This window comes from Pygocentrus nattereri, chromosome 25 (assembly GCF_015220715.1).
Source record: "Pygocentrus nattereri isolate fPygNat1 chromosome 25, fPygNat1.pri, whole genome shotgun sequence".
Taxonomy (NCBI): Eukaryota; Metazoa; Chordata; class Actinopteri; order Characiformes; family Serrasalmidae; genus Pygocentrus; species Pygocentrus nattereri.
Genome location: NC_051235.1, coordinates 7,842,845 through 7,867,334, shown reverse-complemented (window position 1 = coordinate 7,867,334; position 24,490 = coordinate 7,842,845). Strand labels below are relative to the sequence as shown.

Here is a 24,490-nt window from a genome sequence, read left to right as displayed (position 1 = left end):
TTAGCCTGTATCTTTTCTAGAATTAACCAATTAAATTAAAAACACATTAAATTATGCTGAGCCTTACCTTTAGGTAATGAAGTATTTTGTTTAAATATTTATGGCTCCAACAATGCATGTGTTACTGCTGGTGTGGGTTTTATAATAAAAAAATGTTACTTGAGCATGAATACTGCCCTATTGTGGGAAGTCTGAATTACTGTGGAGAAAATGAATGATTTGGACATTTCACAGGAACGTGAAAGTACAATCCTTTTATGTTTTTTTCCACAGTTGAAATGACAGTTTGTTACATTTTTTAGATTGATACTTTTAGAATAATTTCCATCTCAGTGCTAAAACCAAACTTATTTGTGCTACAATGCCTGTAATGTCTATAGCACCCACACTAAATGCTCAAAAAACACAGTTTAAACACAGTCTTATCTAATAGTATAATAATAACATACATACACCCAGCACATAATGCAGAATTAGGAAATTTATATATAAAGAAATCATACATGTCAGCCATTAGCCTGTTATCACTCATTAAGTCACACTTACTTATTAGTCAGGGAAATTTCACCTCTGCATTTAACCCATCCGTGAAGTGAAACACCACATACACACAAGGGGGCAGTGAGCAAACTTGAGAGCGGTGGGCAGCCCTATCCACAGCACCTGGGGAGCAGTTGGGGGTTAGGTGTCTTGCTCAAGGACACCTCACTCATGGACTGTCAGCGCTGAGGATTTAACCAACAACCTTCTGGTCAAAGAGCCAGTTCCCTAACCTCCAGCCCATGACTGCCCCTTAGCATGTAGAATGAAATTGCAGATATGTACAGTCAACAAGCAAATACTATTTCTCTAAACACTGAATAATAGTAAAAACAAGTCTCAAATATCTATATTAAAAAGTCGTAATACCTATATTTAGCATTGGAATCTTACCCAAGGAGTGTGGCATTGTGTGCTTGCCCAAGTGGAGAACCAAAAATCAATGTACATCACATAGCATTGTGGTGTTGCCTAATATGATAATCATGTCTAGAACATCTCTGGTTCTCTTGTCCCCTTTAACCTAGTGAACGTTATAATCCAATATGAGATTTTGTCAATCTGTCAAACTGCTTGTGTGTAATTCTGCAGCGAAGCTCCTGCATCTTCAGCTTTAAAAGCCTAGTCCACTGACCTCCAGATGTTCTTTTGTTCATTTTAAGGCTCTGTGTTTTTGGATCTGGCTGTAAATCTAAAATGGATCATCAGTTCTTACAGCTGCCAGAGACCTATGGAACATGAAAAGATGCTTTTGGGTGCAAGAATGACTTCAAAATTGTTTAGATTTTTAGATACAGCCAAATGGTTTAGACTATGCATAGATTAAGTAGCATTTGTTTGCTCACTGGGTAGCAGCAGGTCTATGGAAGTTCACAACTGCATAGTGAACACTTTCTCGGGTGCGTTTTGCAAATTTAGTGTGGTACACAGGCATTTCTTGAGTGTGGGTATGCTTAAAACGTAAGTTGTAGTACAGAATATCATTCTGATCATTTGAGGCTGTACATGCTGAGTCAGAGGTCAAGGCCAATGCTGAGATGTTTCCATACACAGGACTAGAATTATCCTGTGAAAAAGAAACAAAGAAAAAGCTAAATACTGTATTGTGAAATGCAATACATGCAAATATGTCACATGATCACAGTGACATATCTAACATGCTTACCTGTTCATTCTCTCCAGTGCTCCTGTGGTCTTCACTTGACATGAACTTTCTCCTCCTAAAAAATAAATAGCACAGTGTATAAACTAGATACAACCTGAATGTGACACTATACATAAAACATCTCAGTGCACACGTACCACATCCATAGAGCTGCTGTGATGAGTATTAGAACCAGAAAGACTGACACTCCCACTGTGAGTAACACTGAGCTGTCCTCTGGACCTTCAAGACATGCAAAGCCATACCACAGTTTGTATGCATTATTAAGGTCTTGAGAAGTTCTACTGAACATTTCTGGCTCTTATAATGATGATTTTATACTTTATTATAACATTTACAAGATTGCACAATACCTTCAAAAAATGGTTATAGTACAAGAAGAGATTGCATGACTGTAGGAAAGGAACTCTGACAACTTAAGTTAGACTTTTGGTTAGCATCAAGCTGAATGCTGGACCCCCCTCATTAGTTGAAAAAAGACAGGACTGAGAGTTCCTCACCTCTTACACTTGGCTCACCTTACCTTGGACTGCTGAATTATTTTCTTTTTGATTCTTCAATGCCACCTGAATCCCTTAACCCAGTGGTTCTCAAACCAGTCCTCAGGTACCATCCAGATTTTGGCATAACCTAACTTGCAACTCATAGGTATAGAGCAAAAATGTGGACCATCTATGGTCTCTGAGGACCAGCTTGGAGAACCACTGACTTTCTTAGGAGCTTGAATGATCAGTGACTCTTATCCACTCATATAACTCAGCTGCCATCCATACTGTCAACAAGGACACTCCCATGCCAAACAGTCTCCTGCTGCAATGAAAGCCTCATCCAGATGCTCCAATTGTTCCACAATTGAGCATTGACCAAAGAGGGATGAGTACTGGTTTTCAAGGTTTCTTCCTCATACACTTAGAGAAATTTATTTTCTGATAATGTTTCCCTTGGCTTGTTCATTTGGTGTTCACACCCAGATTTCTGTCTGTTTTTTGGCAATATTCATTGTAAAGCACAATAATGAACTATAATGAATCACTCTACCCATCAACTTTTCAGCTCTCATTTCATAACACTGAACACTGACTTTCACCTTATTAAGAATGGCCATCGTTACCTGTCCTCTTTATCTTGGTCTGCCTTGAGCCCAGATATTGCTTTATCATCTGTTCCACTTTTGCTTCTGAAAGTAGCCCCTTGCTAGTCTTGTGAGTCGAGTCATGGCCTCATAATGAAAATACATTTTAAGTTGTTAATTTGTTATCCTTTGTTTAGTTTTGGTGCTGGATTGTAGCAAAAATCTGATGCTAGCAAGGGTATGGCCTTTCTAAAAACCACTCACTAATTACTACGTTCTGTGCTCTTTTAACCTCCAGAGTAATCTGTAACACAAGTAAAACAGGTTAGTTAGTGGCAATTTTGTTTTGACCACATGCAATGTGTTCTCAGCACAAGTGTGACATATCTACATGCATAATTCATTTTTAGCGGGCTTTCCAGAAAAGTCAGTGGTACATTGCATTCATGAGCTAACAACAGGCATCTTGTCCATTGGATAGTGCTGATGAGCATATTAGTGCCCCCTACTTTGAGCTTTACTTTCATGAGGCATTGGATTGGTTTATCTCTTATTCCCACTGTAATATATCTGCATCCTCACCCACTTTTACCCCAAAAATTCTCAAGGTGTCCATGGATATTTTCATTATGAGATTATGTATGACTCAGTGAGACTAGTCCCTGCATCCTGCACTGGCATACTGGACTGGCTTATAAGTTGTTACAGGTCAAGAGACATCAGAAAACATCTTTTGCAGTCAGAGACCACCGTCTTGCTCATCAGACTCCAGTCTTCTTAGGTAAATTCATGCATAGGAATACAATGAGGACAGCTTTTTATTTTACATCAAGTTCTTTGCTTGGTCTTCTAGCACAAAGCAGAGGCAACCAAGAACCAAGAAAGTTTTCTCCCTTCCAGCTTCATCAGCTCAAACCATGTTTTGAGGGCATGGTTCAAACTCATATAATTGGGTCATGGACTAAATCAAGTTTAGGATAAGGACACTGCTCAAAGCTTCCCTCCATCCATCTAATTTCCTATAAATTTCCAGCTCTACCTGTTTTGTGATTAAGGTTTTGTACCTCAACATCTCCCTGTCTCCTCTCTGTTCCTCAGTCCTGTCTCTGGGTCCCATGACTGTCTGGACTTCTCACAAAAAAGCAGAAATTCTATCCCTTCCTACAGTTACACAATCTCTCCTGAGACTACAACCATGTGTTGCAGGTGTGGTCTGAAATGTCATTGGTTACTTCAGTAAAAATGTGTACTTCATGTACTTAAATTGATTTATAATTGAATTGTATACTTAAATTGAACCATTACTTTGTAATGTACAGGAGTACTGGAGTAAATCTTCACTACTTGTTGAGTTCAGATACAGCTTGTTGTCTCTGGTGACCTTGTTAGGTACAGGCTGTCTGTTCCTGTACCAGAAGTAAGTGGGGTTGTTAGGCAGAGTGCAGATGGTGCTACACATCAGTGTTACCATCTGTCCATCTGATGCTGTGCTTGAATTCACCTGCAGATCTGAACATGCAGAACAATAAATACATTTCTTCAGATTGATTTGAAGAGTTGAAAAGTCCATACAGTCTGCCATGTACAGTTACCTGTAATGTTCAGAAAGACTTCAGCTTTACCAGAGAACATTCCTTCTTGAGTGTCAATTCTGAACTGAAAGCGATATTCTCCAGAGTCTCTCTTTCTTACATCTCTCATTCTCAGGGTGCAGTTTCTCTCTTTATCTCCAATATACTCAACTCGACCAGCAAACTGCTTTTCCTTACTTAGCTCCTTTGGCTTCTCCTCCAGTGAATAATAATACCAGAACACATCAGTAACCGTCTGATTACTGGCATATGAGAAAGTGCAGGGAAGGTCTACTGATGAACCCTCTAAAACACACAGTCTTCTGTCTGTGTATGTCACATTCCAACAGCTCTCAAAAACACCTGTAGGAGGTACAGACCAGTTCTGTTCTATGTTGATAACATACTTCATATGTAATTAAGAATTCAAAGAATGAATTCATACAATTTACATAATACCTCCACTTACCCCAGATGCAGTTGATCAGCCAAGACGTATTTGGGTGTCCAAATGTTGCTTCTTTCGTTTAGCACAGGAGCTATGAGATTAACATTGCTAACAATCACTAGAAGTCAATAGACACCAAAATCTTTTTTGTAAACACATGCCCAAAACTTCTTTCAACCCTCACAAGCCACAACCTCATTTCCCAAAAAAGTTGTGACGCTGTGCAAAATGTCAAAAAACAACAAATCAATTGTTGAAATTATGACTGTGTATCAGAGTCTTCATAAAGGTGTCCCAGACTTGTTGATTAAGAGGCCCTTATTAGTCCCACAATGGGGAAATTCCACCTCCACATTTAACCCATCCGTTAAGTGAAACACCACATACACATTAGTGAGCACACACACGCTAGGGAGCAGTGAGCACACTTGCCCGGAGCGGTGGGCAGCCCAATCCACAGCACCCAGGGATCAGTTGGGGGTTAGGTGTCTTGCTCAAGGACACCTCAGTCATGTGCTGTCGGCTCTGGGGATCGAACCGGCGACCTTCCGGTCACGAGGCTGGATCCCTAACCTCCAGCCCATGACTGCCCCTACTTGATGTAGTTTGAAACATGGTATGACTTACTGTGAGCTAGAAAAAATAACAACCCTGCATCATATAGTTAAACGCAGCACTCAAGCACTGTGTTATGACAAATTCTGACACTGCCGAATTACGACTCCCTCACCATCACATTCTTGTGCATTATGCAGGCATTTGTGTGGCAGTGTGATGTTGTTACACTAGATTATTCACTTCAGGAATTTTATTTTGAAATCAGCAAGGGCTATTGATTGTTGGAGCAATTCATTGAGGAGAGAAAGGGGGGACTATGAAACGTAAAATTTTATCTGTAAAATTAGTTTTTAGTTCTAATTATTTTATTGCTTCTTTTGGCTACTACAAATTTAGCATGAGAAATATATAAAAGAGAAGTTTGATTTACTAGAGCAAGTTCAATATGGGCGGAGTTTTAGCAGCCTTTACTTGAGTGGAACACGAAGTAAGCCATAGCCCCAACTTTCGTCCTGTTTGGAAAACGCCACTGTGAGAGAAGTTATGTGCTTAATTTTTATTTTAAGTTAAAACACACTGTATTTTCTAGTTTTTGACATAAAATGAGTTAATTCAGTCACAAAAACATTATAACACACACTGGTTATGCTGTTGTGCAGTTAACACCCTGTTTTATGAGGTTTTAGTACGTTTTTATTCGCTGTTGGATGTCAGTTATGTTAAGGTGGAATGCTAATTACGAAGTGTGGGTGCTAATTGCTCACAGTATATTTCTTGTTTTCTTTTGCTTAATATGACCAGATTAAACGGCAATACATGCATTTGTTTGTTTTTAAAGAAGAGCTGTAAGTTTTATTCACAGTTTTAGGATCTGTATAGTTTGTGTAGTGTAGCAGCTTTGTTGTAATCTGCGTGCACATGTTTAACAGGTGCAGCTGAACGCATGTGAGAGAGAAAAACTAATGAAGACTGTTTATTCGCCTTTTGGTAAACTCTGTGCAGGTGGAGAAAATAAATGCTCCCTCATGCTCAGCTGGTGTGCTGATGTCATCATTTCAACAATTCATCATCAAACCCTACACAACGCAGAAGTAAACCTGTTACATATGCACAAGCCTTTGCAACCATTCTGAAGGGCTAGATGTGGTTAGAGCAGGATGAGAGAGGTTTTGGGTATTTATGGAAAAGATTTAGGTGTCTATTGACTTATTGTGGATGCTAACAATGTTAGCCTTGTAGCTCCAGCAATAAACTAAAAAAAGCATAATTTGGACACCAAACATGTTATTGCTCTTCAACTGCATCTGTGATTTGTGGAAAATTGTTCAAATTTGATTTTTCACCGAACTATTCCTTTAGCTGCTTAGTACTGAACTTTAACTGCTTAGTACTGAACTTTAACTGCTTAATACTGAACTTTAGCTGCTTAGTATTGAACTTTAAATGCGTAGTACTGAACTTCAGCTGCTTAGTACTGAACTTTAACTGCGTAGTACTGAACTTCAGCTGCTTAGTACTGAACTTTAACTGCGTAGTACTGAACTTCAGCTGCTTAGTACTGAACTTTAACTGCGTAGTACTAAACTTCAGCTGCTTAGTACTGAACTTTAACTGCGTAGTACTGAACTTCAGCTGCTTAGTACTGAACTTTAACTGCGTAGTACTGAATTTTAACTGCGTAGTACTGATCTTCAGCTGCTTACTACTGAACTTGAATTCACACTCACGCAATTCAGAAGACCGGATTTCTTCAGTGTCGCTGACGGAGCAGGAGTAACTTCCAGCATCTAAACAAGAGGCTTTGCTTGATAAAACAAGAGGCTGGAGATTCTTGGAAGCTTTCTTCTGTGTTTTTACTCCATTCTTATACCAGTAGTAGTTTTTAGGTTTAGAGGTCAGACTGCAGGAAGTGCTACAGGTGAGAGTCACTGTCTGCTGTTTGTGGTCAGTGGTCATCTTCACCCACAGATCTGAATGAGAATACAGGTCAAAGCATGACAAAGCATGAAGTGGAGGAGATTGAAAAGACTAGTTCAGTTTAGTTGTTATTTTTACCTGTTACTGTTAGATTGACCGCAGTTGAGATGTTGAGATGTTTCTGTCCTTGTTCTGTGATGATCATGAGGTGGTATTCTCCTGAGTCTCTCTCTCTCAGCTCTCTGATTGTAAAAGTTGAGCTAGACCTTGTCTTCTTAAAGTTTGCCCGTTGCTTGTAGTCTGAGTCTAAAGCTAAATCCTCAGGTTGCGTCTCATTCTTCCATTTAGCTTTCTGTTTAAAGCCGAACCAAAAGACAGTTTTGATGCTGATGTCTGGGTAGGAACACTTCATGGTCACCTCTGAATCCCGCAGAGCACAGATAGTCTGAGGACTGCAGGAGCCACTCTCACCCAGACAACCTGAAACAAATACGAAGTGAAATCCACAGAAAACCACACAACAAATCAATCGAATAATATGCCTTCATAATAATATGCCATAATATGAAAAGTTAAAATAAAATGCATCAAAATAAAAATGACAGAAACCGATGAAAAGCTTAAGATATTAAGATAATCACACCTGATATACTGAGTAGCAGGATTAGTTGTAGAACATTCTGTGTGAAGTCCATGGTTCCATTTATTTCTTGAAAAAAAAAAAACAATGAATAAATATATTGAGTTGTATGAGAAACACATTTATCATTTATTTACACCATACAGATGATTTTTTTAGGTTTATATTTAGTGACTGGAGAAAAGTAGTAATTGTGGCATGTGTAAAAGTTTGGAGACCCTTCTGGTAGTAAAGTATAGCTTAACTCAAGGTCTTAGGTGACTCATTGGGACTGTTTAGGGAGGTATAATTTGCCAATGGGAATTGTCAGCTGATGACCAGAGTGTAATATAGTCTCTGACCCTTCAAACCTTGTGATAACACTCAATGGCCATGAGTACTTCTAAGCAGGTTGATGATCTGAAAATGAATCTAATTGATTCCTATAAACCAGGGGAAGTCAGTAAAATAGATGTCAGAGTACTTCCAGCTCACAGTTTCCACTCTCCAAAATGTCATTGAGAAATGGCTGTTATGGGTAACTGTAGTTAGAAATTTGGAAGACCAGGAAAACTCTTGAACACATTTTACTGTGGAGCATTTTTACACAAGCATGATCTCATTGGAAAAGTCATCAGAAGCTAATTTTACTTACAACCTCACCACCAAAGTCAAGTATACAAAACATCTAGATTGGCAAGAGGAATTTTGGAAACAAGTCCCATAGACCACTGATATAAATATGAAATTCTGTGGTTACATTCACCAAATTATATATTTTAGTATATTTTGAGGGAAAAATAGCAGCATTTCACATAAAGAACATCTTGCATTTGCATCAGTCCATCTCAGATGAGCTCGGGCCCAGAGAAGCCGGCGGCGTTTCTGGGTGTTGTTGATATCTGGCTTCGCTTTGCATGGCAGAGATTTAACTTACACTTGTAGATGGAGCGACAAACTGTGTTCACTGACAGTGGTTTTCTGAAGTGTTCCTGAGCCCATGTGGGAATATCCGTTACAGAATGATTTTGGTTTTTAATGCAGTGCCGCCTGAGGGATCGAAGGTCACGAGCATTCAATGATGGTATTCTGTCTTGCTGATTACTTGCAGAGATTTCTCCAGATTCTCTGAATCTTTTGATGATATTATGAACTGTAGATGATGAAATCCCTAAATTCCTTGCAATTGCATGTTGAGAAACGTTGTTCTTAAACTGTTGGACTATTTGCTCATGCAGTTGTTCACAAAGTGGTGAACCTCACCCGTCCTTGCTTGTGAACGACTGAGCCTTTCAGGGATGCTCCCTTTACACCCAATCATGACACTCACCTGTTTCCAATTAACCTGTTCACCTGTGGAATGTTCCAAACAGGTGTTTTTTGAGCATTCCTCAACTTTCCCAGTCTTTTGTTGCCCCTGTCCCAACTTCTTTGGAACGTGTTGCAGGCATCAAATTCAAAATGAGTGAATATTTGCAAAAAACAATAAAGTTTATCCGTTTGAACATTAAATATCTTGTCTTTGTAGTGTATTCAATTGAATATAGGTTGAAAAGGATTTGCAAACCATTGTATTCTGTTTTTATTTGTTTTACACAACGTCCCAACTTCATTGGAATTGGGATTGTACTGGGATTGGCACATATGCATACAAAAATATGTATTTCCTGACAAGATTTTTTTTTCTTTGAATCATTATACCTTAAATACAGGTTTGATTTATTTAGAATGGAAGATGGATCTGTAAAGGGTAAGTAATTAAGAATATTTGAAGAATATCCTATCTCTTTGAAAAGGGAGCGACCAATAAATCCGAAACTAATGTTCAGACTGACAGCCCAAATCTGATTGGCAAAGCCAGACTGTATTCAGGCTGGTTTTTGATAGTCTAGACTACTAAAAACCCCCTGAAATCAAATCCAAACCACATTTAGGTTTGAAATGTGATTACAGTCAGATTTTTGCAGATGTGTTTCAGTTTGCCAGGGAATTTTAAAGAGTTCAGAGGCTGAGATGATGCACCTGCATAGCTACGTAGCTACTACCTCCTACGCAGGGTTGGGAAATTCACTGAAAAATTCATAGTCAGCTACTTTGTAGCTACTTTCCTAAATTCTTAGCAGCTACAATTTAGCTACTTTTCCAGAAAAAAGTAGTGGCTACATTTTAGCTACTTTCAAAGCGTGATTGTCAGAATGTTTGTGAATCTCCACCTGACGCACCAAACAAGCCCAACAGGTAGTGTGAACAAGGCACTGCATTTAATCATGTGCCAGAAAGAACCACACAACTGAAAAGCTGCAAATTTACAAAAACATCACCAAAAAGAGACTTGAAGTGTAACCAACTATCAAACTTACACACCCAAAGGCGAGATATCCAACAACGATTTAGACTAAAGGCAAAATCAATCATTCCAGGTTTTTCCTAACAAACATCAACAGACGTAACCGAATACACACCAAACAAGTTTGTGCAAAGCTTTGTGAACTGCTGAAATAAAACTGCTCCAACTGAAACATTTCAGCAGGATCTGTACAGACACGACATTCAGAGTCTTTATTAAACTGCAGCAACACTTCAGCCTCAAAATCCTCATCAGTGACTCTGCCTCTGTTTGGGGTGAGAATCAGGCCTGAATAATCTCTCCACTGCTGCAGAGCTGCTGCGGCTCCACAGCGGAACTAGATATTTAGCTAAAATAACATAAAAATCCTCCTTTACTGTAAAATCATTATAACACACAGCAACACAGACAACGAAAAGGCAAAGAGAAAGATTTAAGACGAACATCGATGATTTAGAGATGAATGAATTTGCAGTTATAAGAACTCCAGCTCGTTTCCTGATACGTTTAATCTGCAACAACTCGCAAAACTGAAGTCAGCTTTCTTTCTCCTTCTTTGAATCAATTGTCTTGTTCCACCTAAAATGGTGCCTGAGGCACCAGATTGTGCTGCAACACCATTAAAGGTGGAACAGGGGATTTCGAACGAGAAGCTGGAGACTGAGAAGCTGAACTTTAGCCTTGTAACAAGAGATATTTTACAAGAAACTCACGGAAAAGCTTCCTGACTCTGGTGCAAGAAAAGTGGCTATAGCTGAGCTAAAGTGTAAAGCAGAGCAAGGGAAGTTTGACATAAAGCCAAGATGGTAAAACAGACATAACATGTTGTGGCTCTCAAGGTGGTTTCATTATTGTTGAAAGGACAAAATGGCCCTTCTTAACATTTCAGTTGCGACCCCTGAGCTAAGCCTACTAGTAAAAGGTGATCAGCCCAAGACCGTTTGCTTGAAGTGACTGCGGTTAATGGCCACGCTCTGTGGTTCAGATTTTAACGTTATAGGTGCTACAGCTTTTAGCTACATTTCATAAAACTGTAGCGGCTACAGCACAAAAATTTGTAGTTAACTACAAAAAGTAGCTCGCTACTTAGCTACTCCTCACCCCTGCTCCTACATCGTTACCACTGCAGCCTATGCAGATAAGCTGGTGATGTCTGGACACACAAATCCAATCTTATCCCTTGCAAATAACAGTGCAGACAGTCGTATCAAAAGATTTGATTTGAAAAACAAATCTGATATGCCTGCATTCTGAAAACAGCCTATAAGCCACATTGCCGCTTCAAAAGCAATCGTTTGAAACCAAACCAAACATGTAGAAATAGTTTGTAGTGTTTTGCTCAAATAACACACAAAAACATGCTTGTTCTGGCCACTGCAGACGCGCAGGTCTCCAAAAAAGGGGGATCTTTTCTCTCTTGTGGCTTTCCCAACAAGTCGATTGGCTCATTTTGTTAATCCCACAACCGGGGAAATTTGTACAGACATTTGCGTTTTGCTCTTTTAAAATGTGCATAAATGTGTTTTCTGCAAAGACTTAGAAAATGACCAATATGTCCACTGAGGTGCCCCAACTTTTCCATACGACTGTGCAATGTAGATTATGCAATAAACTGGCAACTCTAAGCTCTACATAGTGTTTCTATTAAGATGAGCTCTGAATGGCATCAATTTGCAACTATGTACCATGATCCATACGTTCATATGGCTATACTCTGTATTACATACATACAAAGTAGAATATAAAGTTGCTGAATTACACATAAAAAAACATTGTAAAGCTTTTATTTACTTACATTTGGACATGAAGAAGAGATCACATTTATAATAGAGTGAGCACATGTGTGGATGGAAGGTGGGGTGTGACTTCAAGCAAGAGGAAACTGTTAGAGATCGTTATCTGATTAAAAAATAGCTTCCTACTAACATCCGTATCCTGCCAAGACTTCACATCGTCAGAGACCCTTCAGTTTGATTACTAGAAACCTCACTAACTGCACATTACTGTATTTATTCAGAAGGAACATACATATAAAAGTGAGTACTCCAATAATAAATGAGTGACACAGAACTGAATTTTTGCTATCAAGGAAAACTTAATAGAGCTGTGGAGGAACAGCTTATCTTCCATCAGATCATGACATTTTCAGAGTATTTCTCAACCACACATCAGGCACACATCAGAGATACACACAACTCTGTTTCTAAGCTTAGCTTTTTCGTTTGTTTTTCACTTTATGCTCCTTTATTCACCTCATTCCTGCACCTCATGATGCTTAGAGTGACTTCCAGCGAAGCCTAAATGGACAGTACATAAAAGGGGGATTTCGGAGACGGACTGGGAAACTACATGTTTAAAAGCCCAAAAGCAATGTTTAGCTGGAAAGGGTACTCTCTTTCACTGCGTATGGGAATGTCCAAAATTACAGCAGTACTGGAAATCAGTCATGCAGACTTTATCTAAGATTGTTGGAGTAAATGTACCTGTTGAGGCAAAAATATGTGTGTTGGGTATATATCCAGAGAACTGTACTTTTAGTTCCAGACAATTAAAACTGATTGACTTTGGTCTCCTGCAGGCCAGGCGATTAATATCTTTGTACTGGAAGAAAATGGATGTACCCTCAAATCAAATGTGGGTGAAAGAGATGGCATCCTGTATTGTATTGGAACGACTCACTTATATTGTCAGAGGAAAGGGGATAAAATTTGAAGAAATATGGTCACCGTTGACTGAGTTTCTGAGACATTATGAAGGAAATTAATTAGGAAAATGATGCTAAGTGCTGAGTGCTTTTGATTTATTTATTTATTTTTAAATCTATTTATTTATTTTACTTAATCCTACTTTATTTATGTGTATGTGTGTATGTATGTATATGTATATATCTATATGTGTGTATATGTGTGTGTATATGTATATGTATATATATATATTTATTTTTATTGATTTTTTTTTTTTTTTTTTGGGGGGGGGTGTTGGGGATTATGTTGTTTAATGTACATTTTATGTGAACTGTTATTATTTGCTTGTTTTGTAATATTGAAAAACAATAAAAAGACAAGGGAAAAAAAAAAAGGGGGGATTTCACCAAACGTTCAAAATGTCTGTCTTTAAATCTTCGAGATTTAAACAATGTCATTCAGAAGGGTTTCATGTGAAATGCTCTGTTCTAGAGACGCTTACAGAGTCAAAATTTTTGACAGTTGTGATGATAGGAACCAGACGGCCTAAGAGTTTAATGGCTATAAAAGCTCCCTCACATATAGTTGTCAGGTGTAATACCTGGCCTCAACACCAGAGGTCTGCCTTACCTAAGTATTGATCTGTTTCCTAGTGATGCCTTGGACCTATACACTCACACCCTAATACCTTGCTAGTAAAAGGTTGGACCCCCTTTTGCCTTCAGAACTGCCTTAACTCTTCGTGGCAGACTTTCAACAAGGAGTTGGAAACGTTCCTCAGAGATTTTGGTTGGTTATTTGAGTTGCTGTTGCCTTTCTATCATCTGGAACCAGTCTGCCCATTCTCCTCTGACCTCTCACATCAACAAGGCATTTTCGTCCACACAAGTGACCGCTCACTGGATATTCCCTCTTTTTTGGACCGTTCTCTGTAAACCCTGGAGATGGTTCTGAGTGAAAATCCCAGTAGATCAGCAGTTTCTGAAATACTCAGACCAGCCCGTCTGGCACCAACAACCACGCCACGTTCAAAGTCCCTTAAATCCCCTTTCTTAAGTTAAGTGATACTTTTTTTAATCCCACAAACGGGGAAATTCCACCTCCACATTTAATCCATCCATCCATCCATGAAGTAAAACACCACATACACACTAGGGGGCAGTGAGCAGCCCTATCCATGGCGCCCAGGGAGCAGTTGGGAGCAGTTGAGCAGTTGAGCAGTGTCTTGCTCAAGGACACCTCAGTCATGGATTGTCAGCACTGGGGATCGAACCACCAACCTTCCGGTCACAGGGCCAGAGCCCTAACCTCCAGCCCACGACTGCCCCAAACTCCCCAAATAAACAGCAGCGGGTTAAGGTGAAATGTATTCTCTGTATACAGGATGTGTTAACTTATGTTCACTTAGAAAAACAACAAAACATGTTTGACCAGGGGCACCTAATTATTTGCATACGACTGTACAAATTAGGTGTACCCAATAAACTGGCAACTAAGTGCGTAGCTTTGTTATGATTCTATTAAAAAAATGAGCAGCACTGAAAAGCATCAACTTAAAATTTGCAACTTAATACCATCACCCATATGTTCTTATGGCTACACTCTGTATTACATCCATACAGACGTAATGACAAAGTTGCTGAATTGAACATACAGTTATTTTTGTATTCCAAAGATTAAAAAAATGAGCGATAAATGTTATTCACTCACGATAAGACGTGGAGAAGAGATCACATATACAGTAGAGGGATAACATATGTGGGTGGAAGGGGAGCTGTGACTTGAAAGAGGAAACTGTAAGAGATTATCTGATTTAAGAAAAAAACAAGGAACATTCATATACTGCCAAGACTTTGCACATCATCAGAGATCATTTAGTTTCATTACTTGAAATGCTCACTGCACATTACTGTATTAACTCAAAGAAGATAAGTATCAAAGTGAGCGTGCTAATAGTAAATGAGTGATGCAGAGCTGAATTTTTGATATCAAGAAAAAAAACAGAGTGACGTTTTCAGAGCGTTTCTCATCCACACATCGAGCTCACATCAGAGATACGCACAGCTCTGCGTTTTAGGCGCTGTGCTTCAAAGCTTAGCTTTTAAGTTTGTTTTTCACTTCATGCTCCACTATCCACCTCATTCCTGCGCCCCATGGTGTTCTAAGTGACTTCCAGCGGAGCCTAAACAGACAATGCATTAAAGAGGAGCTCCACTGATTTTGCATAATTGACATCCATCCATCCATCCATCCATCCCACACCCTGGACAGGTCGCCAGTCCATTGCAGGGCAGACAGACAGACACAGACAGTCACTCACACCTAGGGGCAATTTAGCATGTCCAATTGGCCTGACTGCATGTCTTTGGACTGTGGGAGGAAACCCACACAGACACAGGGAGAACATGCAAACTCCACACAGAGAGGACCCTGGCCACCCAGCTGGGGAAATCGAACCCAGGCCCTCCTCACTGTGAGGCAACAGCACTACCCACCACGCCACCGTGCCGCCGCATAATTAAATATTTGAGACATAAACAATGTCAGTTTTCCTGTGTTTTAAAGCCATTTACCAAACCAGAATTGTTCACAGTGGTGATCATAGGAACCAGACGCTCCCTCACATATAGGTTCTACATTAAATAGTTACAGAGACACTACCGAAGACACTAGGCCGAAGACACTGTTTGATGGTATTTTTGAAAAGATTTTGCCTTAAAAAATGCATATTTTAAACCTATTCTTGGTGGACATGTACATGCAGGGTGTTGTAAACCAAAAAAAAATTTTTTTCAGACCTACAATTATTTTACCTTCATCAACATTACACACAAAACTCAGGACACGTGTGGGTTCACTGGTGGTTTTGGTAGTAAAAGAAATGACTATATTTGTGTTGTAGACATTGCGACGTCTGGTTCCTATCACCACTGCTAATAAAGTTCTTTCATTTTAATGCCATGCAAGTGATTCTGCAAAGAAATCTGAATTGGTAAGTTTCTCTACAATTAACCTTTTTATATACAATCACTTTGAATGACTTTGTGCACATCTCAGCAACCAAATGTTGCAGAAATTGTAAAAAAAAATTGGTGGAATTCACCACTTGGGCAAGACTCCTAACACCACCTTGGCCTACCTGTGTAAAATGATCAAATTGTAAGTCGCTCTGGATAAGAGCGTCAGCAAAATGCCGTACATGTAAGTTTTGTCTGCATCCCTCTTGTTTCACTGTGCTCTGAATGTTTTTACCCATTGAAAGAAACGTAATGAGCAGTATGAAATAAGAAAAGGAAATGAAATTGCTTACGTAGTGGTTTCTACATTAAACACTCCAAGCTAATCCGCTATTTGGATGTTGTGAAAAGATCTGAGAGTCAGGTACAGGCAGAAAATCATATGGCAGTGCTGTTACATGACTTTGAGGTCAGCTCTGTTTTAAATGTTTGAACTCGTAACAGGCCTGTAAGTAACATTCTTTAATTTGTATGTCTCAGATTTTAAGTAACTCTTTCTTGAATCTGAAGTGTCTCTTTTATTATGCTACCATTAGCCTGTTAGCCAGTTAGCTAAGATAAGATAAGATAAGATGAGATAGACGATTAAGATAGACAGTAAGCAGATAAAGAGCAGTAAGTAGACAAAGATGTGCATCATACAAAATATAAGATATATTATAGAAATAAATAAATAAACAAGGCATCTGTTAGCAGAAAAATATAAAAAATAAAAATAGAATTAAGAAACTATACAAATATTACAGTTTACACATGCAGTTGTATGGATATTGCACATTTCTGAGCAGGTAATGACTGGATATCACACAGTAATAATTACAGATATTGCACAGAACGGGTGTATGTATCTATACATCTGATATCTGAGTTTTAGTAGAGACCTACACAATGTTGCCAAATGTATTCGCTCGCCTGCCTTCACACGCATATGAACTTCAGTGACAACCCATTCTTAATCCATAGGATTTAATATGATGTCAGCCAACTCTTTGCAGCTATAACAGCTTCATCTCTTCTGGAAAGGCTTTCCACAAAGTTTAGGAGTGTGTTTATGGGAATTTTTGAATTCAATTAAGTTTTTCCTTACCAAACTCAGTCATCCATGTCTTTATGGACCTTGCTTTGTGCACTGGTGTGCAGTCATGTTGAAACAGGAAGGGGCCATCTCTGAACTGTTCCCACAAAGTTGGGAACATTAAATTGTCCAGAATCTCTTGCTGCTGAAGCATTAAGTGTTCCTTTTACTGGAGCTAAGGGGCTGAGCCCAACTTCTGAAAAACAACCCTGCCTCATAATCCCCCCTCCACCAAACTTTACACTTGGCACAATACAGTCAGACAAGTACCGTTCTCCTGGCAATCGCCAAACCCAGACTTGTCCAGTCTGACTACGTCTCCACTGCTCTAAAGTCCAGTAGCAGCACTTTACACCACTACATTCGACACTTTGCATTGCACTTGGTGATGTAAGGCTTGGATGGAGCTGCTTGGCCTTGGAAACCCATTCCATGAAGCTCTCTATGCTGTTCTTGAGCTAATCCGAAGGTCTCATGAAGTTTGGAGGTCTGTAGCGATTGACTCTGCAGAAAGTTGTTGACCTCTGCGCACTATGCCTCTCAGTATCCATTGACCCCACTCTGTCATTTTACGTGGCCGACCACTTCATGACTGAGTTGCTGTTGTTCCCAGTCTCTTCCACTTTGTTATAACACCGCTGACAGTTGACTGTGGAATATTTAGTAGTGAAGAAATTTCACGACTGGACTTGCACAGGTGGCATCCGATCACGGCACCACACTGGAATTCACTGAGCTCCTGAGAGTGACCCATTCTTTCACTAATGTGTGTAGAAGCAGTCTGCAGGCCTAGGGGCTTGATTTTATAGACCTGTGGCCATGGAAGTGATTGGAACACCTGAATTCAATGATTTGGATGGGTGACTGAATACTTTTGGCAATATAGTGTATTAGATGGAGGTCTCCTATTTGTCTAATGCTATTTCACTAAATTTATATATACACATACCTCAACTACATTCAGGTGAAAAATAAACAATTTTTATTAGCCAGCAGATGGTGCTATTGAACTGCATTTCAAATCCTGCAAAGCACAGAATTAAAATTATTTTAAGGGGATGCTACTTGAAAAGTTGTAACCGGTGAGCTGTGAACACTGGAGAATTATTATGAACACAATCATGTCAGAATTGTCATCTAAAGCACTGCACAAAATTGCACATCAAGTAAGACATGTGCCTGCTTTTATAAATCATCGCTTATATGGAATTGCATAGTACAATTTTAAGATGAGATTCATGTATACAAATCTTATAAATAAGGTGCCAGGGGTAAAATGGTGGTGAGACACTAAAGCCTTCTCTCCAAACAAACACAAGACAATGTCTCAGACATCAGACGGTGTATTCATAACTAATTCATGTAACAGGTTTCTGTGAGGGAGCCTTTAGCTGCATTCAGCCATCTGGTTCCTATCACCACCATGGCACTTTTCATATCAGATGACTTTGAATGACTTTGTTTTCATTTCAAAACGTTGCAAACTTCTACTAAGATCAGCATAAAGAGCCACCCTTAGGGGCACATTAGCAGGTCTATGTATGTTGTAATCCTGTAGTGTTTTTAGAAGATTTATCCAGAAAACGACTTACTAAAGAAATCTACTTCACAAACTTCTACCCAACATCTACACAAGAGACGAATTAATGCCTCCTGTTTATCTGATTTCTTTGCATTTCACAAATTTTAAAACACCAATAAACCATGGGATTTGGGGGAGTTTGAGCAGTGGGAGGATGCCATTAGAAACTGTGTGTTCCACTTACTTCATGCAACGAACAACATTCATTATAAAATGACATTGTCACTCCTACTCAGGGTTGTGTAAGTGTGTCAGATGCGTGTGTGAGGACGGGTGGAATTTGAGGTCACATTACGTGGTGGACAGAAAAAGAATTGATGATGATTACAAAACTTATTCTGCTTCCCCCTTCTACCCAAAGAGATGCAGTCTAAGAACTAGAGCTAAGAGTGATACATCAGGCTATAATTTGGGAACATTATTGCATTTCCAATCCAGCCCAGCCTCACACCATGGGAACTTTAGGGGTAATTCCACTGATTTTGGTTAAAATTCCTGAATAAATAGAAAAATAGAGCTGCATAAATAGCTAAGATAGAAATACGGCAGTAGCAGAGGTATATCAGAATTGTCCATAGCACGTATTATAGGAACCAAACATATGAAGAGTTTAATGCCTCTAAAAGCTAGTTGTGGACATTGGGCCTCAGTCCAAACTGTTTTTAAGAAGAAATTTCTTCTTAAACCTCACTTAACAGTTTACGCCAAGATTCTGACATTCACCAATGTTTTCTAATGTTGGGGTTGTTCTTGGTGAAGAACAGAATCTACACACATTCTACATAAGAACACAACATGAATCTGATGTTGACTTTTTCGTAGGAGCTTTCTCAGGAACAAATTTAAGAAAAGCCTTAGAAAGATAGAAGGTGAATGAGGCAGATTTACCTCAGTTACTACAGCATTTCACTCAAACACTGCAGATTTAGCGCAGTTACTGCCATACTTCACTGACACTGCACATTTACCTCAGTTATTGCTGTATTTTACACACACACTGCATATTTACCTCTGTTATCGCTGTATTTTACTGACACTGCATTTTTACTTCAGTTACTGCCGTACTTCACTGACACTGCACATTTAAATCCGTTATCACTGCATTTCACTCAGACACTGGATATTTACCTCAGTTATCGCTGTATTTCCCTTAGACACTGCATATTTACCTCAGTTATCGCTGTATTTTACACAGACACTGCATATTTACCTCAGTTATCGCTGTATTTCCCTTAGACACTGCATATTTACCTCAGTTATCGCTGTATTTTACACAGACACTGCATATTTACCTCAGTTATCGCTGTATTTTACACAGACACTGCATATTTACCTCAGTTATCGCTGTATTTTACACAGACACTGCATATTTACCTCAGTTATTGCTGTATTTTACACAGACACTGCACATTTACCTCAGTTATCGCTGTATTTTACACAGACACTGCACATTTACCTCAGTTATCGCTGTATTTTACACAGACACTGCACATTTACCTCAGTTATCGCTGTATTTTACACAGACACTGCATATTTACCTCAGTTATCGCTGTATTTTACACAGACACTGCACATTTACCTCAGTTATCGCTGTATTTTACACAGACACTGCATATTTACCTCAGTTATCACTGTATTTTACACAGACACTGCATATTTACCTCAGTTATCGCTGTATTTTACACAGACACTGCATATTTACCTCAGTTATCGCTGTATTTCCCTTAGACACTGCATATTTACCTCAGTTATCGCTGTATTTTACACAGACACTGCATATTTACCTCAGTTATCGCTGTATTTTACACAGACACTGCATATTTACCTCAGTTATCGCTGTATTTTACACAGACACTGCATATTTACCTCAGTTATTGCTGTATTTTACACAGACACTGCACATTTACCTCAGTTATCGCTGTATTTTACACAGACACTGCACATTTACCTCAGTTATCGCTGTATTTTACACAGACACTGCACATTTACCTCAGTTATCGCTGTATTTTACACAGACACTGCATATTTACCTCAGTTATCACTGTATTTTACACAGACACTGCATATTTACCTCAGTTATCGCTGTATTTTACACAGACACTGCACATTTACCTCAGTTATCGCTGTATTTTACACAGACACTGCATATTTACCTCAGTTATCACTGTATTTTACACAGACACTGCATATTTACCTCAGTTATCGCTGTATTTTACACAGACACTGCATATTTACCTCAGTTATCACTGTATTTTACACAGACACTGCATATTTACCTGAGTTATCACTGTATTTTACACAGACACTGCATATTTACCTCAGTTACTGCCATACTTCACTGACACTGCGTGATCATGTGATGTGTTAACACTGTTTTGATTGGCTTTTAATGAAACTTTTCCTTGGAGTTCCTATGGCACTCAAATACAATTTAGTTTAAAGCAAGTTTCAAATGAATAGTTGCATGGATGCTTCAGTGTGTAAAGCCAGCCTAAGGTTGCATGAAAGTTGCAACGAGTTGCATAAGTTTTGCCATGTAAAACCTAAGAATCAGCAGCTTTGTACTTGTGAAATTCAGATTCACATACTTCACTAGAGCTGAAGCCTTTGTGGCCCCTAATAGTGCAAAAGATAACCTTGATTAACAGTATTAACGTTTTGTACTTGGTAATGAGTTGCTCAAAACAACCAAATATGGCAAATTCTGTAGATTGATAATCTGTAACTGTTAGACTGAGTGCAGTTGAGCTGACATGTTTCTCTCCTTTTTTCTGTTATGATCATGAGGTGATATTCTCCCAAGTCTCGCTCTCAGGCCTCTTACTGTAAGAGTTGATTTCTAACTTGTGCTCTCAGTCTTCACTGGAACTAAGAGGTTGAGTAAAAACAGCCCCAGACTACCAAACTTTACTGTTGGCATGATGTATTCTGGAAGTTAGCGCTGCCCTTACATCCCCCAACCCAGACTGCCATGTGCTTGACTTAATACTGTTAGCAAAGGGTGTGCTGAAAAACCTGAACTCAGAGATGCACATCAAGTAAGACATGTGCCTGCTTTTATAAATCATCGCTTATATGGAATTGCATAGTACAATTTTAAGATGAGATTCATGTATACAAATCTTATAAATGAGGTGCCAGGGGTAAAATGGTGGTGAGACACTAAAGCCTTCTCTCCAAACAAACACAAGACAATGTCTCAGACATCAGACGGTGTATTCATAACTAATTCATGTAACAGGTTTCTGTGAGGGAGCCTTTAGCTGCATTCAGCCATCTGGTTCCTATCACCACCATGGCACTTTTCATATCAGATGACTTTGAATGACTTTGTTTTCATTTCAAAACGTTGCAAACTTCTACTAAGATCAGCATAAAGAGCCACCCTTAGGGGCACATTAGCAGGTCTATGTATGTTGCAATCCTGTAGTGTTTTTAGAAGATTTATCCAGAAAACGACTTACTAGAGAAATCTACTTCACAAACTTCTACCCAACATCTACACAAGAGACGAATTAATGCCTCCTGTTTATCTGATTTCTTTGTATTTCACAAATTTTAAAACACCAATAAACCATGGGATTTGGGGGAGTTTGAGCAGTGGGAGGATGCCATTCCAAACTGTGTGTTCCACTTACTTCATGCAACGAACAACATTCATTATAAAATGACATTGTCACTCCTACTCATGGTTGTGTAAGTTGTGTCAGATGCGTGTGTGAGGACGGGTGGAATTTGAGGTCACATTACGTGGTGGACAGAAAAAGAATTGATGATGATCACAAAACTTATTCTGCTTCCCCCTTCTAACCACAGAGATGCAGTCTAAGAACTAGAGCTAAGAGTGATACATCAGGCTATAATTTGGGAACATTATTGCATTTCCAATCCAGCCCAGCCTCACACCATGGGAACTTTAGGGGTAATTCCACTGATTTTGGTTAAAATATCTGAATAAATAGAAAAATAGAGCTGCATAAATAGCTAAGATAGAAATACGGCAGTAGCAGAGGTATATCAGAATTGTCCATAGCACGTATTATAGGAACCAAACATATGAAGAGTTTAATGCCTCTAAAAGCTAGTTGTGGACATTGGGCCTCAGTCCAAACTGTTTTTAAGAAGAAATTTCTTCTTAAACCTCACTTAACAGTTTACGCCAAGATTCTGACATTCACCAATGTTTTCTAATGTTGGGGTTGTTCTTGGTGAAGAACAGAATCTACACACGTTCTACACAACATGAATCTGATGTAGACTTTTTCGTAGGAGCTTTCTCAGGAACAAATTTAAGAAAAGCCTTAGAAAGATAGAAGGTGAATGAGGCAGATTTACCTCAGTTACTACAGCATTTCACTCAAACACTTACTTCAGTTACTGCCATACTTCACTGACACTGCACATTTACTTCAGTTATTGCTATATTTTACACACACACTGCATATTTACCTCTGTTATCGCTGTATTTTACACAGACACTGCACATTTACCTCAGTTATCGCTGTATTTTACACAGACACTGCATATTTACCTCAGTTACTGCCATACTTCACTGACACTGCACATTTACCTGAATTATTGCTGTATTTTACACAGACACGGCATATTTTATATGGTGCATATTTATTTTATATATTTATTATTTTTATACCTGCTGGGGCGGCAGCATCTCCACTGCAGACAGGAAGAAACTGGACAAACTGATCAGGAGGGCTGGCTCTGTCCTAGGGACTCCTCTAGACCCAGTGCAGGCGGTGGGAGACAGGAGGATGCTGAATAAGCTGGCATTCATGCTGGAGAACAACTCCCACCCATGCATGAGACTCTGGCAGCACTGGGCAGTTCCTTCAGTGACCGGCTCCTTCACCCCAAGTGTGTGAAGGAGCGCTATCGCAGGTCCTTCCTTCCTGCTGCTGTGAGACTGTCCAACTAGCACTGCTCCCAGTAGACCACATACAATACAATATACACACAAACAATATACACACATTCAGAATGCAAATATCTTTACTTCAGTTACTGCTGTACTTCACTGACACTGCACATTTACCTCAGTTATCGCTGCATTTCCCTCAGACACTGCTCACTTACCTCAGTTACTGCAGTATTTCAGATTTGGATCCAGTAAAAGAGCCCCAGCCTGATCCATGTTTGAGCTGTTTTTAACCTGTTTTTAGGTTTTAACCTTTAACTTGTTCCCTGAAAAAGGCCTTTTATCAAGGTACCATTACAGGTTATTTACTGTACTTGAACTGTGTGAATATCAATAAAAATTGAAAAAAAAAGTTAATTTGGTCTTCAGTTTTGAGGTTTTAGGTCTGTTCCCATTTGAAGAGAGAGTATTTTGATCTTGTATGACTGGAAATAACTGCCTGCCAGTATTGTCAAAATGGCCACAGGGTTCACAGAGTTTCCTATAAGGACTTTGACAAAACTTAAAACAGCTTGTTCTTTCTACGGCAATGTAATGTAAGAAAAATTTGCGTTGAGATTCTAATTACATGTTCAAATTGATTTTAGCTTTTAATCCTATTTTTCAATTCACTTTTTAAAAAATTGTTTGCACATGTGAAAATTACATTTTACTAGTGAAAAATCATTTCTTACAAATAAAACCTAGTATTAATCAATTGTATTTCACATGTATAAATTAAATTCTTGAGACCAAGAATAATAGGAAATACAAGTTAAACTGCTTGTCAAAGTAAATAAATTTTAGCACATAAATTCTATTTTTAATTTTGTGAAAAAATAACCTGTTAATGTTAGCTACATTTTGTTACTTTAGTTATAATGAGCTGAACAAAGGCTTGAATAATTAGCAGTGAAAAATAAACTTACATGCAAAATAACAATTAAAAGTTGAATTTTTTCTTGAACTTTTTTTCAGTATCA

General features: G+C 38.8%; 1 protein-coding gene across 3 annotated transcripts; it reads right to left on the bottom strand.

Moving 5' to 3' along the window:
- Window positions 1–239: 239 nt before the first annotated feature.
- Window positions 240–12,077, bottom strand: LOC108436600 (B-cell receptor CD22-like). 3 transcript variants are annotated; one of them, XM_017713194.2, is made up of 10 exons: window positions 12,033–12,077; window positions 7,915–7,980; window positions 7,410–7,751; window positions 7,082–7,324; window positions 4,370–4,711; window positions 4,083–4,286; window positions 1,843–1,927; window positions 1,706–1,760; window positions 1,386–1,606; window positions 240–1,268 (listed from the first exon to the last, which is right to left on the bottom strand). In XM_017713194.2, exons 2-10 carry the CDS (start codon window positions 7,964–7,966, stop codon window positions 1,232–1,234), a joined length of 1,581 nt encoding a protein of 526 aa, XP_017568683.2. In that variant the 5' UTR covers window positions 7,967–7,980; window positions 12,033–12,077; the 3' UTR covers window positions 240–1,231. The 3 variants fall into 3 exon arrangements, with proteins under 3 accessions (XP_017568683.2, XP_017568685.2, XP_017568684.2); XM_017713196.2 differs by lacking the exon at window positions 4,370–4,711; XM_017713195.2 differs by lacking the exon at window positions 240–1,268 and having other exon boundaries at window positions 1,572–1,631.
- Window positions 12,078–24,490: the final 12,413 nt, after the last annotated feature.